The sequence below is a fragment of the Mus musculus genome, chromosome 6, assembly GCF_000001635.26.
Source record: "Mus musculus strain C57BL/6J chromosome 6, GRCm38.p6 C57BL/6J".
Classification (NCBI taxonomy): domain Eukaryota; kingdom Metazoa; phylum Chordata; class Mammalia; order Rodentia; family Muridae; genus Mus; species Mus musculus.
The window spans coordinates 82,941,849-82,965,886 of record NC_000072.6 but is presented as its reverse complement, the minus strand read 5'-3'; the positions used below and the strand labels follow the sequence as shown (position 1 = coordinate 82,965,886).

The following is a 24,038-nucleotide window of genomic DNA, read 5'->3' as shown; positions in this document are numbered from 1 at the left end:
GATGTATGAATTAAAAAGAATGTGTGCTAAAGATCTGAGACATTATTTGAAGTAATTCCAAGAATCAGTAAGGTAAGGAAGGAGGAAAAAACCTTTGAATAAGAATGGCCCCCAGAGGTTCATATATTTGCATGTTTAGTCACCAGGGAGTGGAATTGTCTGGTAGGATTAGAAGGCTTAGGGGGTGTGACTTTTTAGGAAGAGGTGCGTCACTGGGTGTGGGCTTTGAGGTTTCAAAAGACCATGCCAGACCCAGTCTCACTCTCTTTGCCTGTGGATCAGGATTAAGGTTTTTAAAAATTATTTATTCATTTTTATTAATTTATATCCCAAATGTTGCCCCTCCCTGCCCCCCCTCACAGAGTTCTTCCCATCCACCCCATCTCCAAATCCCCCTTCCCTGAGGCATCCAGTCTCTACAAGATTAGGCTCATCCTCTCCCACTGAGGCCACACAGAGCAATTCTCCGATACATATGTGCAGGAAAGGGGGTGCTTTGGACTAGCCCATATATGTTCTATCACTGATACTATGTTGTGCTTGCAGACAGGAGCCTAACATGGCTGTCCTATGAGAGGTTCTACTAGCAGATGAATGAGACAGATGCAGATACTTATAGCCAAGCATTGGACTAAGGTCAGGGATTCCTATAGACAAGTTAGGGGCAGGATTGAAGGAACTGAAGGGGATGACAACCCCATAGGAAGACCAACAGTGTCAGCTAACCTGAACCTCTGGGAGCTCCCAGAGACTAAGCCACCAACCAAAGAGGATGTAGTTTTCAACTACATCCAGCAAAAGGTCTGCTGTTCCTGCCGCCATGCTCTCTGCCATGTTGATAATGAACTAAGCCTCTGAAACTGTAAGCAAGCCCCTAGTTAAATGTTTTCTCTTATAAGAGTTGCCATGGTCATGGTGTCACTTCACAGCAATAGAAAGGTGACTAAGACATGACCCAAAAGCAGAAATAAATGATACTTGACATGCTTATAAAATCCATGAGTTTGAGCTGTAATACTGCCAGGGCAAAAAGACTGTTTAAGTCAGGCTGTCTCGCCTTTCTTACTTTGCTTTTATATGTTCCTCTTTAAGTCTCAGGGAGGGGGGCCTGAAGGCACAAGAAATTAGACATCAATTCTGACACAGAGAAAATGAAAAATCTAGATAGGGAAATAAAAAAAAAACCTATTCAAGAAATAAGCGAAATCAGACCGTAAATATAGCCTAAAAGATTTATTTGTGCGGAGTATGCATGTATGTGTGTGATTGTATGTACATGTGCGTGCGTGTGTGTGTGTGTGTGTGTGCGCGTGTGTGTGCGTGTGTGTGTGTGTATGTGTGTACATGTGCACAAATGGAGACATTTCATGTGGGTTTGTGGAAGTCAGAGGAAAGCCTAGAGTCTCTTCCTTGCCTTCCTCCTTGTTTTGAGTCCGGGTCTCTTTGTTGCTTGGTGTTGAACCTGTAAGCCAGCCCTAATCAAATGTTTTTTCTTTATAAGCGTTGCTATGGTCATGGTGACTCTTCACAGCAATAAAACCCAAAGTAAGATAGTATGTACGTGTGTAGGTGTCTGTGGTTATATACTCGTGACTGTAAGTGCCCGTAGATTCCCTGAACTGAAGTTACAGGCAGTTGTGAGTTGTCTAATATGGATGCTGGTCACTGAATTCAGGTTCTCTCAAAGAGCAGTACATACTCTTAACTTGTGAGCCATCTCTCCAGCCCCAGTACTTTCTGTTTTACAACTTTTGGGAAAGAAAAATCACTATATTGTGCATTTTTATTTGCCCTTTTTCTGTATGCTTTTATTGTCACAACTAGGAATATGTGAGCCTGTTTGGGTTTTTATCTTCATAACTCTATGTTTATGCGATTCCTTTAAACTTTAGAAGTATTTGATTTGCCACATGACAGAATTACTCTATTTCTTTGTCTTATTCTCCCTCTCCCATTGCACTCAGTTATAGTCTACCACAGCATCTTTCTTAGAACTCACCTTTATCTCTGTTATTTGTTGCTTTGACATGATTCCTTTTGAATATCAGCTACTAAGGATGAGGAAATAACACTATAGGTAAACCAAAGTTAGGTGAACCCTAACACCTCAATGTAGATTAATTTCAATAAATTCTTTATAATGAAAAATTTTAAAGAATTAGGAAGAGTGTCACAGGAAGGACATTCTTCTGGAATCCTCCTTTGAGGGGGAAATTAATCATTTGGGTTAGAATTATTTATATTCATGTCACAATGGCTATAAAAGGAATTCTAATATTTTAATTATGAATTCTCTGTCATGAGTCCTTATAACAGGTTCAGATTTGATGATACTAAAAAATTAAATGTGAGGGTAATCTTGGGTCCATCCTAGAAATGATCCACCATATGCTGTCTTTCTACATTTACATTTTGGGTGACTCTGTGGACAGAAAATGTCAGATGTCTATATAGTTCAGTGAAAATGGATTTAAGGGCCTCTTTTCCTTATAGACTGCATTGTTTGTATACACAATGATAGTCACTCCTGCCATTTCCTTGAACTTCTAACTAGCACTGACTTTACTGTTCTACAGTTAGGAAAATTTGGCTTGTCATTACTTCTGAGTTACCACTGAGGAGTCCTATGGGTGACTTTTTTTTTTCCAGGACTGACTATAGGCAATTAAAAGGCTTTACCTGGAAGGTTTCATGGTGGCAGTAGAAAAGTGACTCTGGTGTGCAGCCAATTCACTTCAGTTTCTGAAGGACATGGCCAAGGACTCAGGTTGCCCTGGCATGTCCTGTTCTTGGGATATTTGTCTCCTTATCTCTCGACAGCTTCATTCCTAGGTCTCTAAGGCCTATAATGAGGTTCTCCTCAAGTGCTTCTTCCAAGACTTCTTTATGAGAGGACAGGGAAACTTGAATACCCCTTTCTCTATTCTAACTCAGTCTTTTCTACCCTTAGCCTTCCTTCTGCTTTCTTTAACCCCAACCTTACAAAGCCATCAAAACTTTTTGTCTGGGGTTCACTCAACAGTGTCTTCATCTCTGTCAATACATTTAGCTCTCAAACATTCTGAAGAAGAAAAAAAAAAGTGGGAAAGCTGGGTGTGGTGATGCACAACTGCAATCCCAGCACTCTGAGGAATGAATCAGAGTCGCCACAGGTTTGAAGCTAGCCTGAGCCATGTAGTGAGCTTCACGTCAGTCTGGTTGACACAGAGAGATATTGAATTAAATAAACAAAAGAATAAAATACAAAATCTACCAGCAACATCACCAACACCACTAACAGCAAAATGGAATGGGGGATAGGCACTTTTCTCAGGTTAGACCCTTGCTTACTCCATTTCAGTAGGTGACTAAAGGCTTAACCTTTTCCCTTGGTTTGTTAGTTGACTTTGACACCTGGCAGATCAGCTGTTTGCCAGCTTGGATAAGCTCATTCAAGCTCATGGTTTTTAGTATAAAACAGCTTGCCTTTCCTAGAGAAGTGATTAAGGGAATCAATTGATTTCAAAATGGCCACCTATACTAGGGAGTAACAGGGAGATAAGAGAAATTATCACAATATTTGATACTGTGTAGTTTCTGTCTGCCTTTTCAGATATCTGTCTACTTTTCACTCTCTGGTTTTGTATCCTTGAAGGCAAATCTATAGGGATGATTCAATGAGTTTCCCCACACTCCTGCTTCTTAAACTGTGTGTCCAATGGAAGGCAGTAGCTGGGGATTTAATTCAGGAGTCCCACTTACCCATACTGTACTTAGCTGAGTCCAGGCTCTCCCCACTGCGAAATCCCATTGTCAGTGTTCTTGCACCTACTGCAATGGCTCTAAATAAAATCTTTAATGGTGCTTTAACAAGAGTCACTACATTTTCTGTAACAAAGGTCACAGATTCCATGAGGCGGCCCTCTTTAGTCCTGGGTGGCCTGGCTGTAGCAGTATCTTTTGTTGACTCTGTCTAAACTCTGCCTTCACCTCTGCAAATATCCTCTTTCTGTATCTCTGAAAAAATTTCAGCTTGGGCATACCATCTGTTTCTTGCTTGCAACTTGACTGATTTATATAGCTCTTTAAAAAGCTTCCTTTAAAAAGGAAAATGGGAGTTTTCTTTCCTTTCCCATATATAGTTCTCTCTCCTCTAGATACCTTGGTCTTTCTGAAGTCCCAGATCCTAGGTTTTCCTCTTCTGTACTGAGGCTTGGAAACTGAAGACAGTGGCAGCCTTAGGTGCCCTCATTTGCTCCCCCTCATGGTATTCTCTGATGTACAGATTCCTTAAGACGTGTGTGTGTGTGTGTGTGTGTGTGTGTGTGTGTGTGTGTGTGTGCACGCATGTGCTTAGGACAGAGGCCAACCTCGAGCATTATTCCTCAGAAGCTTTGCTAGTTTGCTTCCTGATGCTGTGATAAACACCATGACCAAAAGCAACTTGGGAGAGGAAAGGTCCATCATTGAGGGAAACTGGGCAGGAACTTAGAGTCAGGAACTGAAGCAAAGACCATAGAGGAATGCTACTCAGTGGCTTGCTCAGCTATCTACTGGCTTGTACATCCCACCTGCTCAGACATGACATGGCCCACAGGGGCTTAGGCCCTTCTACATCAGTTAGCAATCAAGAATATGCTCCCACAGACATGCTCATAGGCCAATTTGATGGAGACAATTCTTCAATTGAGGTTTCTTCTTACCTGGTATGTCAAGTTGACAGCCAAGATAGTCATTACAGTAGTCATCTACCTCTTCTCCTCTTCTCTCTTCTCTTATCTTTTCTTCTCGTCTCTTCTTTCTCTTTTCTCTCTTCTCTTCTCTCTCTTCTCTTCTCTCCTCTCTTCTCTCCTCTCTTTTCTCTCCTCTCTCTTTTCTTCTCTCTCTTCTCTCCTCTCACTTCTTGCCTCTCTTTTCTTTTCTCTCTCTTCTCTCCTCTCTTTTTTCCTCTCTTCTCTCCTCTCTTCTCTCTTCTCTCTTCCCTCCTCTTTCTTCTCTCCTCTTTCTTCTCTCCTCTCTCTTCTCTCCTCTCTTCTCTCCTCTCCTCTCTCCTCTCTTCTGTCCTTTTTCTTCTCTTCTCTCTCCTCTCCTCTTTCTTCTCTCCTCTCTCTCCTCTCCTCTCTTTCCTCTCTTCTCTCCTCTCTCTTCTCTCTTTTCTTCTCTCCTCTCTCTTCTCTCCTCTCTTCTCCCCTCTCTTCTCTCTCTTCTCTCCTCTCTCTTCTCTCTTCTATTCTCTCTTCTCTCCTCTCTTCTCCCCTCTCTTCTCTCTCTTCTCTCCTCTCTCTTCTCTCTTCTATTCTCTCTTCTCTCCTCTTTTCTCCCCTCTCTACTCTCCTCTTTCGTCTCTCATTTCTTCTCATCTCCCCTCCCCTCCCCTCCCCTTCCCTTCTTTTTCAGACAGAGTTTCACTGGGACCTAGGGCCTGCTGATTTGGCCTTGCTAGAGTACCAAGGCTCCTCCTGTTCTGTCTTCTCAGCATTAGCACACATCACATCTAACTTTTTACATGATGATTAAGATCAGCCTCAGGTTCTTATTCTTCAGCCAACAGGTCTGGCTCATGATCAAACTCAGGTCTTGAGACAGCAAGCTCTTTAACTGATGAACTATCTCCACAGCCTCTTGTTTTGTTCTGGTTACTTTAGACAAGATGGTACATCTGGTCCTTGTTGCTTTGCCTGGATAGAACAATGACTTGCTTCTCACAATGGAATGTGGAATAAATGGACTTTTGTGACAAGGACATAAAGCATTCTCTGTCTCTGTCTCTCATCAGTTGGTTGTAGAAGAGTTAGGATGAGAACATGAAAATAATGCTATGGAGAGATCCAGGTCGTGAGGAAGTATGAACTATTAGCATATGAATATTCTACTTTAAAACTTTAGAAGTAGCTCCTTTAGCTCTCATCAAGCCCTCAAATGACTACAATTATGGCTCCCATTTTTAATACAACCTCACGAGGACCCTCAGGCCTGAGCTACCTACCTGAGCTGCTTATGGATTTTTAACTCACAATAAACATGAGATAATAAATGTTTATTATGCTAAGCTATCACATTTTAGCATAATCTGACAGAAAAAGTCGATGATCTAAGGAACCAAATTCTACACAACACATAGAAAGAATCAGTTTTATTCCTTACGTAATTTTAATGAGTTCCTATGCCCAACCCAGCTGAAATAACAATGTACTTAGACACAATTACTAGACTAAGTACTTGGAGTGTTTATATAAAAAAATTTTTCCCTGTATGATCCATTTTGAGACACAAAACCTACATTCTATAAGCTCATAGGCAATGTACTCTAGGTATTTTATATGAGTACACTGTAGCTATCTTCAGACATTCAGACACACCAGACAGAAGAGGGCACCTGATCCCATTATACATGGTTGTGAGCCACCAGGTAGTTGCTGGGAATTGAACTCAGGACTCTGTAAGAAAAATCAGTGCTCTTAACCACTGAGCCATCTCTCCAGCCTGGAATATTATATTTTTTAGCAGTACTGTAACCCAATAAATATAAAACATAAAACTGGCAAGAGGTCTATTGTGCTGGTTATTGTTTTGGTTCCCCCAACCTTTTTTTCTGTTGGTTTGACCAAGCAGGGTCATCTGGGAAGAGGGACCCTCAGTTGAGAAAATGCCTCTATTAGATTGGCCTGTAGGCAAGTCTATAGGGCATTTTCTTGATTAACAGTTGATATGGAAGGGGCCAAACCACTGTGGTTGGTGTCATTCCTAGGCAGCTGGTCTTGAGTTGTATAAGAAAGCAGTTTGAGCAAGCTATGAAGAACAAACTAGAAAGCAGCACTCCTCCACGGCCTGCCTCTACTTTGTTTCCTGCTGGGGAGCTTTCTGGCATTACAGTTTCCCCCGAGGAAGGCAGTGTAGGGATATGGAGTCAGTGATAGGAGCCTAAGCTGCTTTATTGTTGGTAATTCTTCTGTCTTTAATTCTTTGCTGTTCTGTGACCAAAATCTACAGACTTTTAGCAGTTCTTCTCTGGCTCAAGGGTCCCTGGCTGGCAAGCCTAGAGATTTGGAGTTCATTAACTTTTTGTGAGCCAGAAAGAAAAGAAGAGGAAATACTTTGGCCAGGCCAGACCACCAGTCTCAACAATTCCACAAATATTCATGTATATTTACATACCTACACATATACCTATATACATATGTATGTGCATACAGATAGACAAATAGACTTATACGTATATACATTTGGTGGATGGGGCTGAGCCCCAAGTGTCACACTTATTTTTTCTCTCTGTCTGCCTTATACCTTCTTAGACAAAAGTTCTTTATAAAATTACTTCATAGATAAAATGTTGCACAAAAGGGGAGTTACAAAAGGATGTCCATAGTGAGTTCAAAGCAGTATTTCATTCTATAAGCTCATTGCAAGTTAAAAGGACAGTTTCACATGGCCTTGCTTTACCATAGCGCATACCTATGATTTCATCCTTGGATCTGACTTAGAATGAATGTTTTTTCTTGATCACATATTTATTTCAAACCTGCTTTCTTATCTTATTGCAATTAACTCATGACACATGAAGCTTTACAGAGCTCTATTTGCAGCTTTATTCTATATATGGCTTGAAATCACTTATATAAATTTAGGAATTTTATAAGACCATTATCAGGAATTATGAAATCATCAATTTGTCTACACAGCATTATTATATGAAACTACATCTTCATATTGATTCTACAGGAAATCTGCCCAATAGGATGGGGCAATGTCCAGGATTCATTAGGTTTTATAACAGTGACAGGAAAGGCATATCAGCAGCAAGAAGCAATCCTGGGATAAAGTCTCTGGTGGCCTTGCATCTCAGAGCTCACCCATCGAAGGCCATGCAAAATGGAAGGTCATCTCCATAAAACTCATTTGCATGCCTTAGTCTTTCCTAGATGACTTCTGACAGGTTCCTGCCCTGACTTTTCTTCATGATGCACTGTGATCTGAATATGTAAGTCCAATAAACCCTTTCCTCTCTGTGAATGAGAGCTCCTGGAAAGAAGCTGTGTCTGACTAGGATTTTTGTATAGTGGAGAGACACAGTTAGCTAGTTCTAGCCCACTGGCACCATTCCTTGCCCACCTCTGTGTTAGAATCAATGTCTTATGACTGATATATTAAAACCTTTAGAATATATTAACTTAGCAGACCACATCTTGATCCAAAGACAGATAGGAGAAGACTCAGCATCCTCAGGTAGCTAGGAGGAGGGTTTCAAAGCCCACCCCCACAGTAACACACTTCTTTTAATAAGGCCAAACATCCTAATAGTGTCACTCCCTGAACCAACCATATTCAAACCACAACAGTGTTTATTATGGTAATAGAAAGGGAACTCAACAAATGAGTATTATTTCCATACTTTATAATACCAAAAGAGATGTTATATTTTCACTTTCAGTGAGGAGAAAACGAGTGGCTTCTAGTTAGATTTTACAGACTTAACCACCAACAAGTCTGTGAAGCGCCTTCCTTTGGTTATCTTAAAGACATCGTGCACGTACATCGATTTAACAATAAGGTTGACTCAGAGAAGGAGCTGCGTGGAATCACTGGAAGTCTTTGCCATCCCCATGATTTTGAACTATATCTAAGAGAGAGGGAAGCTTGAATTTCTTTGAGGAAGAGAGGAAGTAGACTATTGAAAGGGGGCTTTGTAAAGAGAATGGTCCTCAGCCCCTCCTTCTAAAACCTTACTGGTGTTTGACAGGAAGGGAGCTCATGTTTCACTGGAGTGGAGCCCAGGGAAAAATAGTCTCATGGTTTTTGCAGTTAGGAATTTCTGAGCAAAGAAATTAGGGCCTTGAGTTTTACCCCAGGACAAGTTTGATTGGATAACCAGACCGCTGAAGAGCTTTAGAAACTTCTTTAAGTGTTTACATTTCAAAGAGGGTGAAAGGCTCTAGCTGTTTGCACTTCAAAGAACTGCAAATGCTAAGACTTCTCTTCTCTCAATGAGAGGGATGGTTGCAGCCTATTTCAACCCTCAAATTTACAACTCAGAGGCTCCCTCTTGCAGCACAAACTCCCACATACACCTGATAACTTCTGGTTCATGTGGGCTAATCAGATATGAAGAACCAATGTGGTTTTTACTGTAAGAAATACCAACTGTGAGTTCTGCTATGGAAATCTCATTTGCTTTCAGGATACCAACAGTAGAGATAGACTTACCACAAATGGGAGGACACACTCATGCTGGTTCTGTACTGTGTATAAGCTGAACAGAGACATCCGGCTGGGGCCCATCAAACTGCAGGCTATCGAGAAGAAGTTCTGCAAGGCCTCACAGAGGTTGGGGCAGATGTCAACCCAGGAAGGTACGGCAATATTCACAATGAGAAGCCTCGGAGGTTGATGACTAATTTTCATGGCAGCGGAGGTCCCTCTACTAGTAGTTTTCCTTCGGTTCATGGCAGCCAAAGCAGTGTGGAACTGTGGCCACCACTTGAATAACCAATGTTTTATGAGCCTAAGGAAAGGAAAAAAAAATGACTGGCTTTCATAAAATTGGATCAGGTACTTGAAGCAAAGAATATATATTGAGGGGATAAAAATCCCTAAAAAGGATTCAATGTGGGCACCACATCAAACTTGGCAAGATCACCCCACATTGATCTTTGTGTTTGATTTTAGCGTAAGTATGAGAATGCTTAGAGATGCTTGTGGAACTAATAAAGAATAAAGCAGTTACACAGAAGTCAAACTTCAGGTTTGGTTGGTTGGTTTTACAAGGTCTCATGTTACCTAGGCTAGCCTAGGGTCCACTATGTAGCTGAGTATGATCTTGAACTCCTGATCCTTCTGCTTCCGTCTGCCAAGTGCAGGAATTATACATGAACATCAGTGTGCCTCAAACACAAGTTTTGGAATCTCTTATCTGCCCTCATAAGTTTTGTTACTGCTTATTGCCCTATATTTTAACTTGTTTCTATGTTTGTCTTTCTCACCATATTATAAGGCTTCCCACAGGGTCGGGTGTGGGATAACTCCATAGGATTTGCTACTCAGGGAGGCTCCCAAAATAATAAAGGTTCTTGCTACTTTTTCTTGGTTCCCCATTACAAGTAGTTGATAAAAGCCTATTGCTGCAGGCACCACACACCTAGAATAAAAGGTATTGAGAAACTGAGTTAGATGTTTCCTCCCTGATGGCTACCTCCCACAGTGCTGGAAGGTGCTGTGAAGGCTGTTGGGGGCTGGAGGCATCAACAGTTTTACGCAGCTGTGAACCCTAGGAACTATGATTCTAACCTGCCTGGCAAGATGTGCCCATTTGTGCAATAATGGCATGACTGTTATGGGGCAGGAGTAACCAACCACTTCTCAATTGGATTTCAGGCTGGCTCTATAGGAGGGAACCTATACCTACTACTGTAAACCTGGTCCAAAACATGACTGTAGAGTTCATGGGTACATTGCTGCTTAGATAAACTGACACACTATTAAACCACCTTCTAAATATCTATGTTTACACCCACAGGCTACTCTCAGCTTTAAATAAAGAAGCCAATCCTGGCAGTGAACAGAGGTGAATATGAAAACCATGCATAAGATACTAAGAATAAAGGATGGATGGTTAAGGGCTCAGCCCTAAATAAGACATCTACCCGATCCCTTTAAGTCTCTGAGGACACTCTGGGAGAGGAGGCAGAAAGGTGTAAAAGATGGAAGATATGGAGAAGGGCTGAAAAAGTACAGCATGGCCACAACAATCATGAAAGCAGATTGGCCCTCCTAATAGTCAGCTATGGAAGGGATAGGGTTCTACTGCTTATTATAATTGATTTGCAGAATCAATAGAATTAATAGAATCTGGGAGGATGGGAGGCATAGTCAGTATCCAGTTATACATGAACTGCTATGCTCTGGATCACACAGATGACCCTAGTTGAACTCAGTGGGACAATAAACAAAACAAAAACTAGTAAATATGGGTGGACAGGGGTGGGAGGAAATAAGAGCAGGTGATAGGGTGGAGAGTATTCCAAATGATATATATGTATATATATATATATATATATATATATATATATATATATATATATATATATGTGTGTGTGTGTGTGTGTGTGTGTGTGTGTGTGTATACACATGTACATATATACATATATATATATATGTATATATATCTGATTGTCAAAGAACCAATTTTGTTAATAAAAAAGGAGAAAAGTAAAATTATTTTTACCATAAACTTAGATGTAAAAATCCCAAATAAGACAAGAAATTAAAACTAGGAACATGTAAAATGAATAGCACATCATAGGCTGGAGGGATGGCTCAGCAGTTAAGAGCACTTGCTGCTCATCCAGAGGACCCAGGTTCAATTCCTAGCAGCTGTAATGGTAGCTCACAACTGTGTGTAACACCAGTCCCAGGAGCTCTGACATCCTCTTTTGGCCTCTGCAAGTATCAGAGTGGTATATGGACATACATTCAAGCATTAACACTCATACGCAGAAAGTAAAAATAACATATTATGACCATAAGTTGGGTTTATCTCAGAAGCATAATGTTAGCCAGGCATGGTGGCTTACACATACATCTCTAACCTTGGCATTTGGGAAGCTGTGACAGAAGAATTGTTTTAAGTTTGAGGTCAGCTTGGGTTACAGTGTAAAGAAAAACTTGTCTTTAAAAAGAGGAAAAGGGGCCTGGAGAGATGGTTCAGTGGTTAAGAACACTGGCTGCTCTTCCAGAGGTCCTGAGTTCAGTTCCCAGCAACCACATGGTGGCTCACAACCATCTGTAATGAGATCTGATGCCCTCTTCCAGTGTGTTTGGAGACAGCAATAGTGTACTCATATATATATAAAATAAATAAACAATTTTTTTAAAAAAAGAGGAACTAAAAAAAAGAAACCAGAAGCCGGGCATGGTGCACGCCTTTGATCCCAGCACTTGGGAGGCAGAGGCAGGCGAATTTCTGAGTTCGAGGCCAGCCTGGTCTACAGAATGAGTTCCAGGACAGCCAGGGATACACAGAGAAACCCTGTCTCGAAAAACCAAAAAAAAAAAAAGAAGAAAGAAAGAAAGAAAGAAAGAAAGAAAGAAAGAAAGAAAGAAAGAAAGAAAGAAAGAAAGAAACCAGAGAGTCTAAGTTCAATATAACATCAGAATTATAATTTATCACAGTAAAAGATTAAATGAGAAAATTATATAATCCTCTATAGATTTTTTTTAATCTAATGTCCATACATGACAAAGTCCCTTAGTAACTTGGGAAAGAATAATTTGGTTAAAATACGTTAGTATAAACTTGGAGCAGCACGGCATTGTGGCTCAATATGAGTTGTGAGGCTGAGGCAGGAAGATGGAAGCCAGCCTGGGCTATGTTGTGAGCTTCAGAACAGACTGATCTAACATTGATTCAATTCCTCTCCCCCTGCCCCCAACCAAAAAAAGTCTAGAGTAACCTAGGCCTAATGGCTTACTCTTGTAGTCACGAGGCAGAGGCAGGGGGATCTCATGTTTGGGACCAACTTGGGTTTTATAGTGAGTTCTGTGTTAGTCTTCTGGTATAGAATGAGAACCTGCATAATAAAAGCAATGACTACCAAAACAAAAACCCTGGAGAGAACGCTATCTATTTTTTTTTTAGATTGAAGGTTGAACCTGGGACCTTACACATACCACACAGTAACTTTAATGTCTTCTACCACTAAGCCACATCTCCAGCAACAAACTCATTCTTTTTTTTTTTCCAAGTCTTGATTTTTATTACTTAAAATAGTTGCATATCTATTTTGCTTTCTGACTCTGTGCTTGTGCCTTCAGCACTTTCACAACGATTTTCTACTCCTCAATAGGAAAGCCTGCTTGATCCCGTCACGGACACACTTGGCACACGTGGACCCACCATAGGCCCTGCGTCATGACATGCTTCTTGGTCTTAGACAGTCTCAGAAGGACTTTGGGTCTCACAGCGCGAACCCCTCGCAGTCTGCCTGGGCACACGCCACATGCAGATTTAGATGCTTTCCCAACCTTCTTGGTGTAGAGGTAAACAATCCTGTTGCAAGGGGTTCGAGACAGCCTAGTTTTGTTAGAGGCTGTGTTGTAGGAAAGCCTACAGTAGTATGTCAAACACTGGACCATCCTGAGTGCCTCTGAGCACCGTCCCCGGAAGAGGAAAAAACCCAACAAACTCATTCTTTGTGTGTGTGTGTGTGTGTGTGTGTGTGTGTGTGTGTGTGTGTGTGTGTGTATGTGTGTGTGTGTGTGTGTGTGTGTGTGTGTGTGTGAAGGTCAGAAGATGATCTCTGGTGTCATTCCTCAGGAGTCACCTTTTGTTATTTGAAAAAAGGCCTCTGACTGGGACCTGGGGCTTGCTGGTTGAGGTTAGCTGGTCATCAAACCCCAGCAATCTATCTTTTCTGCCTTCATAATGCTGGCACTGCAAGTGCATGCTATCATGTGTGGCTTTTTATGTGGGCACCGAGGGTACAAATTCAGGTGTGGAAAGCAGTTTACTGATTTAGCTATCTCTTTGGTCCCACAATCATTCTTAATAGTAATGTGTTGACAGTTTTCTCCATAAGATGAAGGGCTTGCTACAATCACCTCCATTCAATATCATACTGAAGGTGGCAACAAAGCAAGAAAAATAAATAAAAGGCAGACAGCTAGGTGTGGTGACTCACGCCTGTACTCAGGAGGCTGACACAGGAGGACCCTGAGTTTATGGCCAACTTGGGATACATAGTGACATCTGGTTATAAATTAACATTTAATTTTTGATATTTGTTCCCTACTGTATAGAATTATAGTTGACTTTATCCCTTAATTAGACAGGAGCTTGCTACATTACCCCTGTCCTTGAGCATGCTGGCCTCCTGCCTCAGCCTCCATAGTAATTATGATTACATGCCTGTACCTCCAAGCCTAACTTGAAAGGACTCTCCTAAAAGGTTTATTTTATTATTATTGTGTTTGTGTGTGGACAACACATGTATACAGGGTACACGTGTGCTACACATGCATACAGATGCCAGAGGAGACAACCTTGCGCAGTTGGTGGTGATTTTCACTTTTATGTGGGTTCTGGGGATTGAACTCAAGGCAAGTGCCTTTACCCACTGAACCACTTCTCTAACTCTTGCTTAAATGCACTCTTGGAACTGGAAATCCAAATCAATGCCTAATATAGTTACCAAAAAAGCAATACTAACTGGCATTTACTCCTTTAACTGTACTTTTTAAATTAGTGCATGGCTTAGTAGCCTGAAGCAGGGGGATTATCACAAGGTCAAGGCTAACCAAAGTTACAGAGGGAGACTCTATTTCAAAAACAAACAAAATAAATAAAAGTGAACAAATAAACTAGTGTACAAGGCTAATTTCTAAATAGAATGTTTAGGCTGGAGAGATAGCTCAGTGGTTAAAAGCTCTTCCAGAGTGGACTGCTCTTCCAGGGGTCCTGAAATTCCCAGCAACCACATGGTGTCTCACAATCATCTGTAATGGGATCTGGTGCCCTCTTCTGATGTGTTTGAAGACAACAACAGTATAAACATAAATGGAATGCTTTGTTTGAGGGTAACATATATTGATACAGAAAAAAATGGACACCCAGAAGGCTTATTCTTGTTTACCAGTCCTATTTCCTTCATATATGAAAATATCACATTTGCTATCCTGGAACTCATTATGTAGTCCAGGTTGGCCTTAAATCCACATTGCTTCTCTCTCCTCAGAATTCTAGATGTTGGGATTACAGTGAGCCACCATGCACAGCTTGAAAACATCATTTTAGATATAGGCAGTTTGCATTTTGCACAGTTCCACAACATACCAATTTTAGCTTCAACAGGGTTGGTAATTAATACTAGTCTATCAAAAACAATTCAAATTTCAGGTTGCTGCAGAAAACTAATCAGGTAATTGCATAAAGAAACTAGCTCTTTAGTCCACAGATCATTATGGAAATAACAGATGTGTATTGTGATGATCAGTGAACAATTATATAACTCCTTTTAAAGTCTCTCAGTGACTGGACATTGCAGAGTCCTGACTGCAAAGGAAGTAAGTGTGTTGCTTCCTTTTCTCTTTGTGACTAGTCCACGTAGCATTTTACAGAAGGTTGACAAAAAGGATGCAGATAGTTCAGAGAAAATGCCACTAGCAAAAATGGAATCATTAAAGGAACTCTCAGGAAAATTTTCAAATAGATACAAACTTAGAGAGGATTATAACCATTTTCTGAGGCATAGAAAAAGTGTGGTATATCATGAGTTCTATTGTGGGAAGAAAGCAAGCACAAGATACTGTTCAAACCACTGAGAAGGTTTTGTTTGAAAATAATTTTGTGTGTTATTTTTTTAGACAGGTTCTATCATATAGCCCAGGTTGGCCTTGATTTTCATCCTTCTGATACCTTTGAAGTGCTGAAATCAGAGGGATATCATCACATCCAATGCCCCAAACCTATTTCCCCTTTAAATACAAACAAAACATTTTTTCAGTGTTACTGGTGTTTTAAAGTATAGTATGTGAACTATTACCTTTACATTCTCCTATATGTACATAGGAAGAGAGCTTTTAGTGTTTTCCTAGTGATTAGAATACCTTTGTGTTTCAGGTTATACAATTATTATTATTATTATTTTAGATCAGTGGGAAATAATTCTAGTAAAAATGTTGTGTATCTTCTCACACATTTATCTTGTCTGATAGGAAATGGATTGTGATTCATTTCACTGAAAGTAAAGTATTACAAGATAGTTACAGGAAAGTATTACAAATAAACACAAAGCTCAAGATGAAATAAGACCAGGGAGATGACTCCATGGATAAAGTGCTTGCTTAACAAGCCTGACAACTTGAATTCGAATCCCTGAAACCCACCTAAAGCCAGACATAGCACACCTCACCTGCTAGCCCAGTTCTACTTTAACATAGGAAGCAGAGATAGAAGAACTCCCAGAAGCCTTTGAGCTGGTTTGCTCGGCATATGTATTATGAACAACAAATACACAAACAAAAATACCCTGTCTCACACATGATGGAAAGCAAGAACCAACATCTGAGGTTGATCTCTGACCTTCACACTCAAGCTGTGTGTTTGCACACACATGAACATGTACATGCACACATACATCATACATATATATATGATGAACAATATATAAATAATGAACAATAAAAAAGACAAAGATAAAACTAATTTTTTCCCCTCAGAAATCTTTAGGGCCCACAATGTACAAGAATCTAAACAAATGAGTTTCTTGTGATTACAAATTTCAAAAAAAAAATGGAGAAAAAAGGAATGAAATGATTGTGTGAAAGAGAATGGGTGTTAGCAGCAATGATAACGAGATTATACAGTTTATTCTGAATAAAATACCCTCTCTGTGTAGTAAGTTCTAAGAGTAAACTTAAGATATTCCTTGCACTGAAATTAGAAAATGCGCTGACAGTAGAAGCATCTCTTTCCTCTAAGTTTAGTAAAATGCTCTTGTACCACTGTGGCTGCACAGTCATTTTCAGATCTCACAGTAATCTACAATTGGAAGGCTATGTTTCAGGTGACGTAAGAGATACCTCTCCTCAGACATAGTCAAATAGTGCATCTGAAGTGTTTGGACCCCATAAACTCTCCTTTTATAAGAACATCCCCTGAATGTTTTTTCCTATGTAATGCGCTTAACCCCAGAGCTGGACTTGAACCATCCTAAAACAAGTTACTTTAGTACTAAAATCTCTCAATGGGCTTCAACTATGCTTGTATCAAAATCTAAAACTCTTCATCCTGGCTTCAAGTTTTTGTCTTTTTGTTTTGTCTTTGTGTTTTCCATCCCTGAGCCAGGCTTGAAGCTTGCAGCGGGCTGCTCACTCTTCAGGCTTCTTTCATCACAAACACATTCAGGTTCCAGCTCTTTGAATACTTTCTTTTCTAAGATTTTCTCACGAGATTTGGGTTCCTTTACATCTGTGCTGTGTGTTTATACCTCTAAGGACAGTTTACTGTTCTGTAAATGATTCAATTGTTCTCCCTTGAGTTGGGTTCCATTAAAATCTCTCTCTCTCTCTCTCTCTCTCTCTCTCTCTCTCTCTCTCTCTCTCTGTGTGTGTGTGTGTGTGTGTGTGTGTGTATGTGTGTTGTCAGAAGGGTGTTGTCCTGTGGGGGAATACTGGTCTAGCATGTGCAGGTCCTAGATTCCATCCTAGTAGCACAAACAAAACCATACTTTTTGTGGGTTTTAAGAATTTTTACCTTCATGGACACTATCCTCCATTTTTTAAAAAAAAGATAAATTAATAGTTTTTAAAAAGAGTCTTTAAAAAGTCAAGGTTTCCTCGGGGGAGAGGAGACAAAAGCAAAGTTTCTTTGACCTTCATAGCTCATTGTTTCCTTCTTACTGAAGAAGTTAAAACATGCTCAGTGAGTCACACCTGTAACCTTGGCTCTGGAAAGACAGAGGCAGAAATTGTTATGGTCTGATCTGATTCCACCAGCATAACTGCAGCAATTTTGTTCCATGCCTGACAGTTATTTCATATTGCTGTAATATGCCTGCCAGCCACTGACAAGAAAAAGAATAACTTGACTCAGAACAGGATCATGCTGATGACATACCATGTTATGTTATGTTATGTTATGTTATGTTATGTTATGTTATGTTATGTGGTTTGTTAATCTTAAGAAATTCTACAAAGCTTCACCTAGGACCCATCAAGTTAAAGGTCAATTATGAGTTGTTATGTCTAAAATACCTTGAGTCAGAGCTGGCCCACTGGGTAGTACTTCCTGTACTCATTATAGTTTTCATGTTTTTTCCCTTTATAAGCTAACAGACAAAGATGTCCATTGTTATACTTCAGATAATTCTGAGCTATGTCTCACATAAACTATTCTGCTTAACTGAGATCAGTGATTGTATGTTTTGTGTGGTGATTCCTGAACCCCAACAGAGATATCACCCTTAGTTCCAGACCAGAGACAGAAAGATAGACAGATGAGAAGAGAGAGGGACAGAGAGACAGAGTTAGAGAGACAGAGACAGAGATGGGGGGGACAGGCAGACTCCTCCCCCCACACACGACATTGAGGGGGAAAGAATGCATGCATGAATGAAAGAATGAATGAATGAAAGAATGAGAATGAATTAATTCTTCCTTCTGTCAGTCAGTCAGAGGGCTCTGGCCAGAGCGGGTCTTAGGCCTTGGGCCTCTCTAGTCCTGTCACCCCTCAAGCGACCAAGCCCTAGTGGACTTCACCGACCCAGCGATGGTGATGCAGTTCTCGGGCTGCACCTTCGTACCCGCCCAGATACACGGATCTAAGGTGTGTTCTCAAACCAACCTCTGAGGCGCAATTCTGACTCCCAAGCCCTTCAGTCTTTCCTTAGCCCAGAGGTCTGAAGACTGAACATTATTACCATTCAGTCAGGCTGTCTGGTCCTAGAGAGAGCGCCATCTCTGGGAAAGCTCACCTCGGGCACGGCCTCTCGAGGGAACTCCTCAGGAGATTACTCAAGAGAACTCCTTCAGGCACTGCCCCTCAGATATGGTCACCTCAGGCTCCGCTCCCTCAAGAGTCCACCTCAGATGCCTTCCCCAGGGCAAGTCCCTCAGGCTTTCCTGCTTGGTTACCCCTTCCCCAGCAAACAAAAGCAACGCTCTAGTGCTCCAAAGCTCCAGCCTAGAACCTAAGTCGCTCACTTAGGCAACTATTTTTCAATTGGAAGGTACGCCTCCAGACACCCGGTTGGTGTCCCCCCTCAGACCTTCCCTTCATGTTCCTTCAGGAGTCTCTTTCTGGGGCAACCCGTCAACCCCGAGTTCTGGTAACTCCCTCAGGCGAATTTTTTCTCAGGTACCTGCTGAAGAGAGTCCCCACTTCGGGCACCTTTCTCTGGAGTCCCTCTTCAGGTAGCACCCTCAGCGCACCCACCACTCCGTCTCAGAAGTTCCCTTCACTCACCTCAAGCTCAGCACCTGCACGCCTTCCTTCCGCTGGCTCAGCCTCAGAGTTCCTCTCTTATAGGGACCTCCCCTTGTAGCACCGCCCCTCCCAGAGGCTCCTCCCACTGAGTCTCCCGCCGCCTGGGCCTTCTTCCCCTCAGGCTCCTCAAGTTCAGACATCACTTTGGTGCCGCTTGTGGCCCCAGGGTGTGAGGCATCAGGCCATCTCACTGCACAAGGCCCCTCACCCGCGAGCTCCGGACCTCGGGAATCACTCAGCTTCATTCCTGGAGTTGTCGCTCAAGTTCTAGGGTGTCCTGAGAATAGTCCTCTAGGGTCCATGAGCAGTTGTAGATTTCAGAAAAACATAGTGAAGATAACTTTCTCTTCGTACCCCCCCCCCCCCATCAAACACAAGATCTACTGTGTTCTTGCCTTTAACTTTTCCTGTCCACAACTTTCTTCAGTTGGCCAACTCTTACTCAGTAACCCTGGTGGTGAGCTGTACCATGCAGTAAGCTATGATTTGGGTATGGAAGTGCACAAACAATGGCCATCGTGTCCCCTGTCCCCTCGTAAAAGAAAATTGCCTTTTTTTTTTTTTTTTTTTACAGTGTCTCTGTTTTTTGGTCTTACAGGTGCATGCCACCATGCCTGATCCAATGGCATTTGTTAATGCATTGCTAATGTATTTGTTAAAGTAATGTATGTCTCAATTTGGACTGTAGGAATACTAGAATTATTTTTACTTCTCTTAATCTTTCATGAAATAATTAAGGAAAATACTATTAAGCAGATATTCTAGGTGGGAGGCTGATATAAAAAGATTTTAATGAGTTACAAGGGACAGATTTAGAGTCTGTCTATGAAAAGTTTTTGAGGTTAAAAAAAGATGGCCTCATTGCTTCGTTTCTTTTGTTTTTGTCTTTTAAATGTTTATTTAGTGTTATTGTACGAGTATGAGTGTTTTTACCTAATTGCATGTCTGTGTGCTGAGTGCGCAGTGCCTGAAGAGGCCAGAAGAGGGCGCTGGATCCTCTGCAAGTGAAACTCATGTTGCTCAAGTAATCCTCCTGTCTCGACCCTCCTGAATATTGTGATTACAAGTGTGAGCACCACAACCTGGCTTAAAACGTATTTTCTTTTACTTTCCTTTTCCCTCTTCTCTTCCCTTCCCTTCCCTCTCTCCCTCCCTCCCTCCCTCCCTCCCTCTCCTTCCCTTCCTCCCTTTCTCGCTCCCTCTTTGCTCCCTCCCTCTCTCCTACTCTCCCTTTTCTTCTCTCTCTTCCTCCTAGAGATTGATGCAAAACAAATTCTTCCTCTGGCTATATCCCTAGTGCCCAACTTGAGCCTTTAAGCTTATAGAAACCAATTCTAAGGTAATTCTCAAAGGAGACAAAAATGTTCACGAAATCATTAATTACAAAGTAAACTAAAGTAAAAATAATCAAAATAGAGCAATGGCTTAAAAAATAACAATATATTCACTTATAGGATACTATATGGATCTTAAAATCTGGATTTATAGAAATTTTCGGTGGGATGTATTAAAATCAGAAGTGATTGAATCGATGTGGAAATAAAAGAAGATGGAGAGCAATCTTTACATGAGAAGAATTGTTCTTTGATCAGAACAAATGATTTCACGTTGTGTCGATCAATCCCGATCTAACATGATGGGAAGTGCTTTGGGTTCCAGGATCTGATTTTATCCTATCTACATACTAACAGCCTGTAGCTATACCATAATGATGTAAAAATCTCAGTCAGAAACAAAAGGCTTTGCTATCCGTGGCCCAGCAAAGGACCATCAGGTTATTTTTACGGATTCCTTTGACTGTCAAGTTCCATGGGAGTCATGCACTATGGAGCAGAAGGCTGCTGTGCCTGCAATGGACTTGAATGACTCTTGTATGTGTGTGTATGTATGTGCATATATGTATATATAAATATATAATATAGTATGTTATACAATTGACATATATGTATATATGTATGTATATGTGAGTCAATGTAACTGCAAAGATCTGAAGTTTGCACTAAGAACTATGCACTTAATTCTGTATGGTATTACAGATTCTTCACAGTTTTGGTAAGAATGATACTGCAAAAGTATGGATTCAAGGTAGATGGAAGGGAAACAAGAAAGCCCAAGTAGATCAAGCCACTCTAGTGGCTTGAAGATATAGAAATGCTCTATATCTTCATTGTCTAACATAACAATGTTAAATGAGAGCAGTTCGCATAACAGTGTTAACAAATGACAGCAGGACAAATGGCAGGGACTGATAAATTATGCATGTATTCATCCATTCAAAAATAGTAACCACTTTCTACAGGTACTGTGCTAGGTACAGAAGATATGGCAACAAGAAAGCACAACCCTTATGAGAGAGTTTATATGGTAGTGGGAGGATTCACCCAGTGAGTAAACAGGTAAAAATGTGATATATGAGATGCTGGCGAGAAAGTTAGTGAATGCAGCAGATGCCACCACATATAAGGAACCGAGCATCTTCTCTCCAAAAGAGCCTCACAGTGAATGCTTCTCAGGGTGTGCATCTCATTAGTGTGAGTACTCGGATCCAGCAGGTCTGCAATTCTATAAGTTCTCTAGTGACACCCAAGGCTACTGGTCCCCAGACTATATTTTGAGTGGCTAAGATACATACTTTTTCTAGGTTTGCCAAGTGACACAACGTGTTCCTTTAACCAGTTTGTAAGGCAAAGAAGTGGACGTACAGTATTAACTCTTCAAGAAAACTAAAAGCAAAGGAAAATATGTAAATCACCCTGTAATCTGAGAAGGAATATCAGGTATAAATATTTTTGCGAGGAAATAATATTCAAGAAATTAATAATCCAGAATGGATCCACAAAGCTTTGGTGATCTGAGTGGCAATGGCCCCCAGAAGCTCATATGTTTGAATGCTTAGTCAGCAGGAAATGGCACTGTTTGAAAGGGTTAGAAGGAGTTGGAGGTGTGGCCTTGTTGGAGGAAGTGTGTCACTGTGGGTGGGCTCTGACCAAGCCCAGGAACGCTCTCTCTCTTTTCTACAGACCAGGATGTAGCTCTCAGCTAATTCTCCATCCCTGCCTGCGTGCTGCCATGCTCCCCACCATGATGATAATGGGCTAACCCTCTGACTGTGTCAGCAGACCCCCAGTTAAATGCTTTCTTTATAAAAGTTTCCCTGATCGTGGTGTCTCTTCATAGCAATAGAACAGTGACCAGGACAAAAGCAAACACTTGTTTTCCCAAAATTTAAAAGTTTGCAATTGCTTTTGACCATTACAAAGTATTAGTAACACCATGAAGGAAGCAAATGAGATGCATAGCCCAGGAGTGAAGACAGAATCCAGACCTCAAAGGATATAGAGGTTTGCATGAGATAATGAGACCTGGGGAGGAAGGAAAAGGTTAGTGAAGGAAACTTGAGGAGGGAGCACAGGGTAAGCTGATAAAAAGGCAGCAGAGGCTCACTGTGCTAAAGAAGCTCTGTGCAAAGGTACAAGCATATATATACTTCAAAATGTCAGGCACAACTATGGTCATAAATCTAGTAATTATATTGGAAGTGTTTGAACAGGCAAAGAATTCTTGATGAAATAGGATATAATTGTAGGGTGCTTTTTACTCTCTTAAACCCCGAGAGAGGGAAATAAACACACCAAATAGTACTACTTAACCCCTGAATTCACAAAGATCATTTTCCATTCCTGACCATTATCAAAGATCATCTTTCCTTTTGAAAAATTTTCACTTGTTTATTGTAAGATCTATTATATTTTGTGTGTATGAATGTTTTACCTGAATGTGTATCTGTGCACCACATGCATGCTTGGTGCCTGAGGAAGTACTTAGCCTTCATGTGGGTGCTGGGAATTGAACCTGGGTCCTTTGCAAGAAGAACAGGGGCTCCTAACCAGTGAGCCAACTTTCCAGTTCCACACACATTATTATTATTATTTATTATTATTTGTCATTTACTATTATTATTATTTTAGAACTGACTTGATTGAGGTTTTGATTATGGAAAGGAAATGAGATTGCTAGAAGCAAGCCATGACAGACCACAGTTGCCTTCATGAGCTGTGCACCTAATGGGAATGTGATCAAGACTGGAGAGTTGGCCAGGCTTTGCTCAGAAGCTTTTCCCAGTAAGCAAATAATTAACAGAGAGACCTCCTTAGGAGACAGAACAGTGTATGATGAACTGAAGTAGTCTTCATCCTGAGTTAGTGAAAGTTCTCACTGCTCACAGACAGCATGGATGCTGTTCCAGACTTCCGTTTTACAGGTGACTAAGGACTGCCTACTCATCACCATCTCAACTCAGTTGCTATGAGTATTAACACTAACACACAAAAATAGAGGAGCACACTTCTGCATGGCTGGACTTGTTATCTGGTCACTACTGAGACATGCTGTTGGTCTGTAAAGCACCTATTGCGTGCACAGCACAAGTAGAATGTAATTCTGCAATTTTAGAAATGACATCAGGGATGCTTCCAGCTAGTCTTTGTCTTCAGTTGTTATTCATGATTTATTTATTTATTTATTTTTAAAGATTTATTTTATTAATATATGTAAGTACACTGTAGCTGTCCTCAGACACTCCAGAAGAGGGAGTCAGATCTTGTTGCGGATGGTTGTGAGCCACCATGTGGTTGCTGGGATTTGAACTCTGGACCTTCAGAAGAGCGGTCGGGTGCTCTTACCCACTGAGTCATCTCACCAGCCCGTTATTCATGATTTATGATTCTACCAGTTACTGTGATAAAAGACCACAACCAACAGTGACTTATGGAAGAGTTTATTCTGGCTTATGTTTCCAGAGGGAGAGTGTATAATGGTGGGGAGGCATGGTAGCAGGTGATTGGATCAGGAAGCTGAGAAATTACATCTTCAAGTATACCCAGGAAGCAGATAGGACAAAGTTGAGTGAGGCTATAAACTCCCAAAGCCCAACTCCAGTGACATACTTCCTCCAGCAAGGCAGCACCTTCTACAGTTTCAATAACCTCTCTAAATGGTGCCACCAACTGGGGACCAAGTGTTCAAATACCTGAGCCTATGGAGAGCATTTCTCATTCAAATCACCATAATAATTATCTAACTT

General features: G+C 41.0%; 1 protein-coding gene and 1 pseudogene across 3 annotated transcripts in view; both read right to left on the bottom strand.

Annotated features, from left to right (window-relative positions):
• The window catches only part of M1ap (meiosis 1 associated protein), an 83,402-nt gene extending 64,423 nt beyond the window's left edge, over window positions 1–18,979 (bottom strand). The window contains exons 1-2 of one of the 3 annotated variants that reach the window (XM_006505368.2): window positions 18,935–18,979; window positions 9,181–9,478 (exon numbers count right to left, since the gene is read on the bottom strand). In XM_006505368.2, the coding sequence (XP_006505431.1) occupies window positions 9,181–9,420 (240 nt within the window). In that variant the 5' untranslated portion in view covers window positions 9,421–9,478; window positions 18,935–18,979. Of the gene's footprint in view, window positions 1–4,682; window positions 4,778–9,180; window positions 9,479–18,934 lie in introns of those variants that run through there. The other 2 variants (NM_033079.2, XM_011241141.2) reach the window with 2 other exon arrangements.
• On the bottom strand, window positions 12,751–13,107 carry Gm19287 (annotated as a pseudogene).
• Window positions 18,980–24,038: the final 5,059 nt, after the last annotated feature.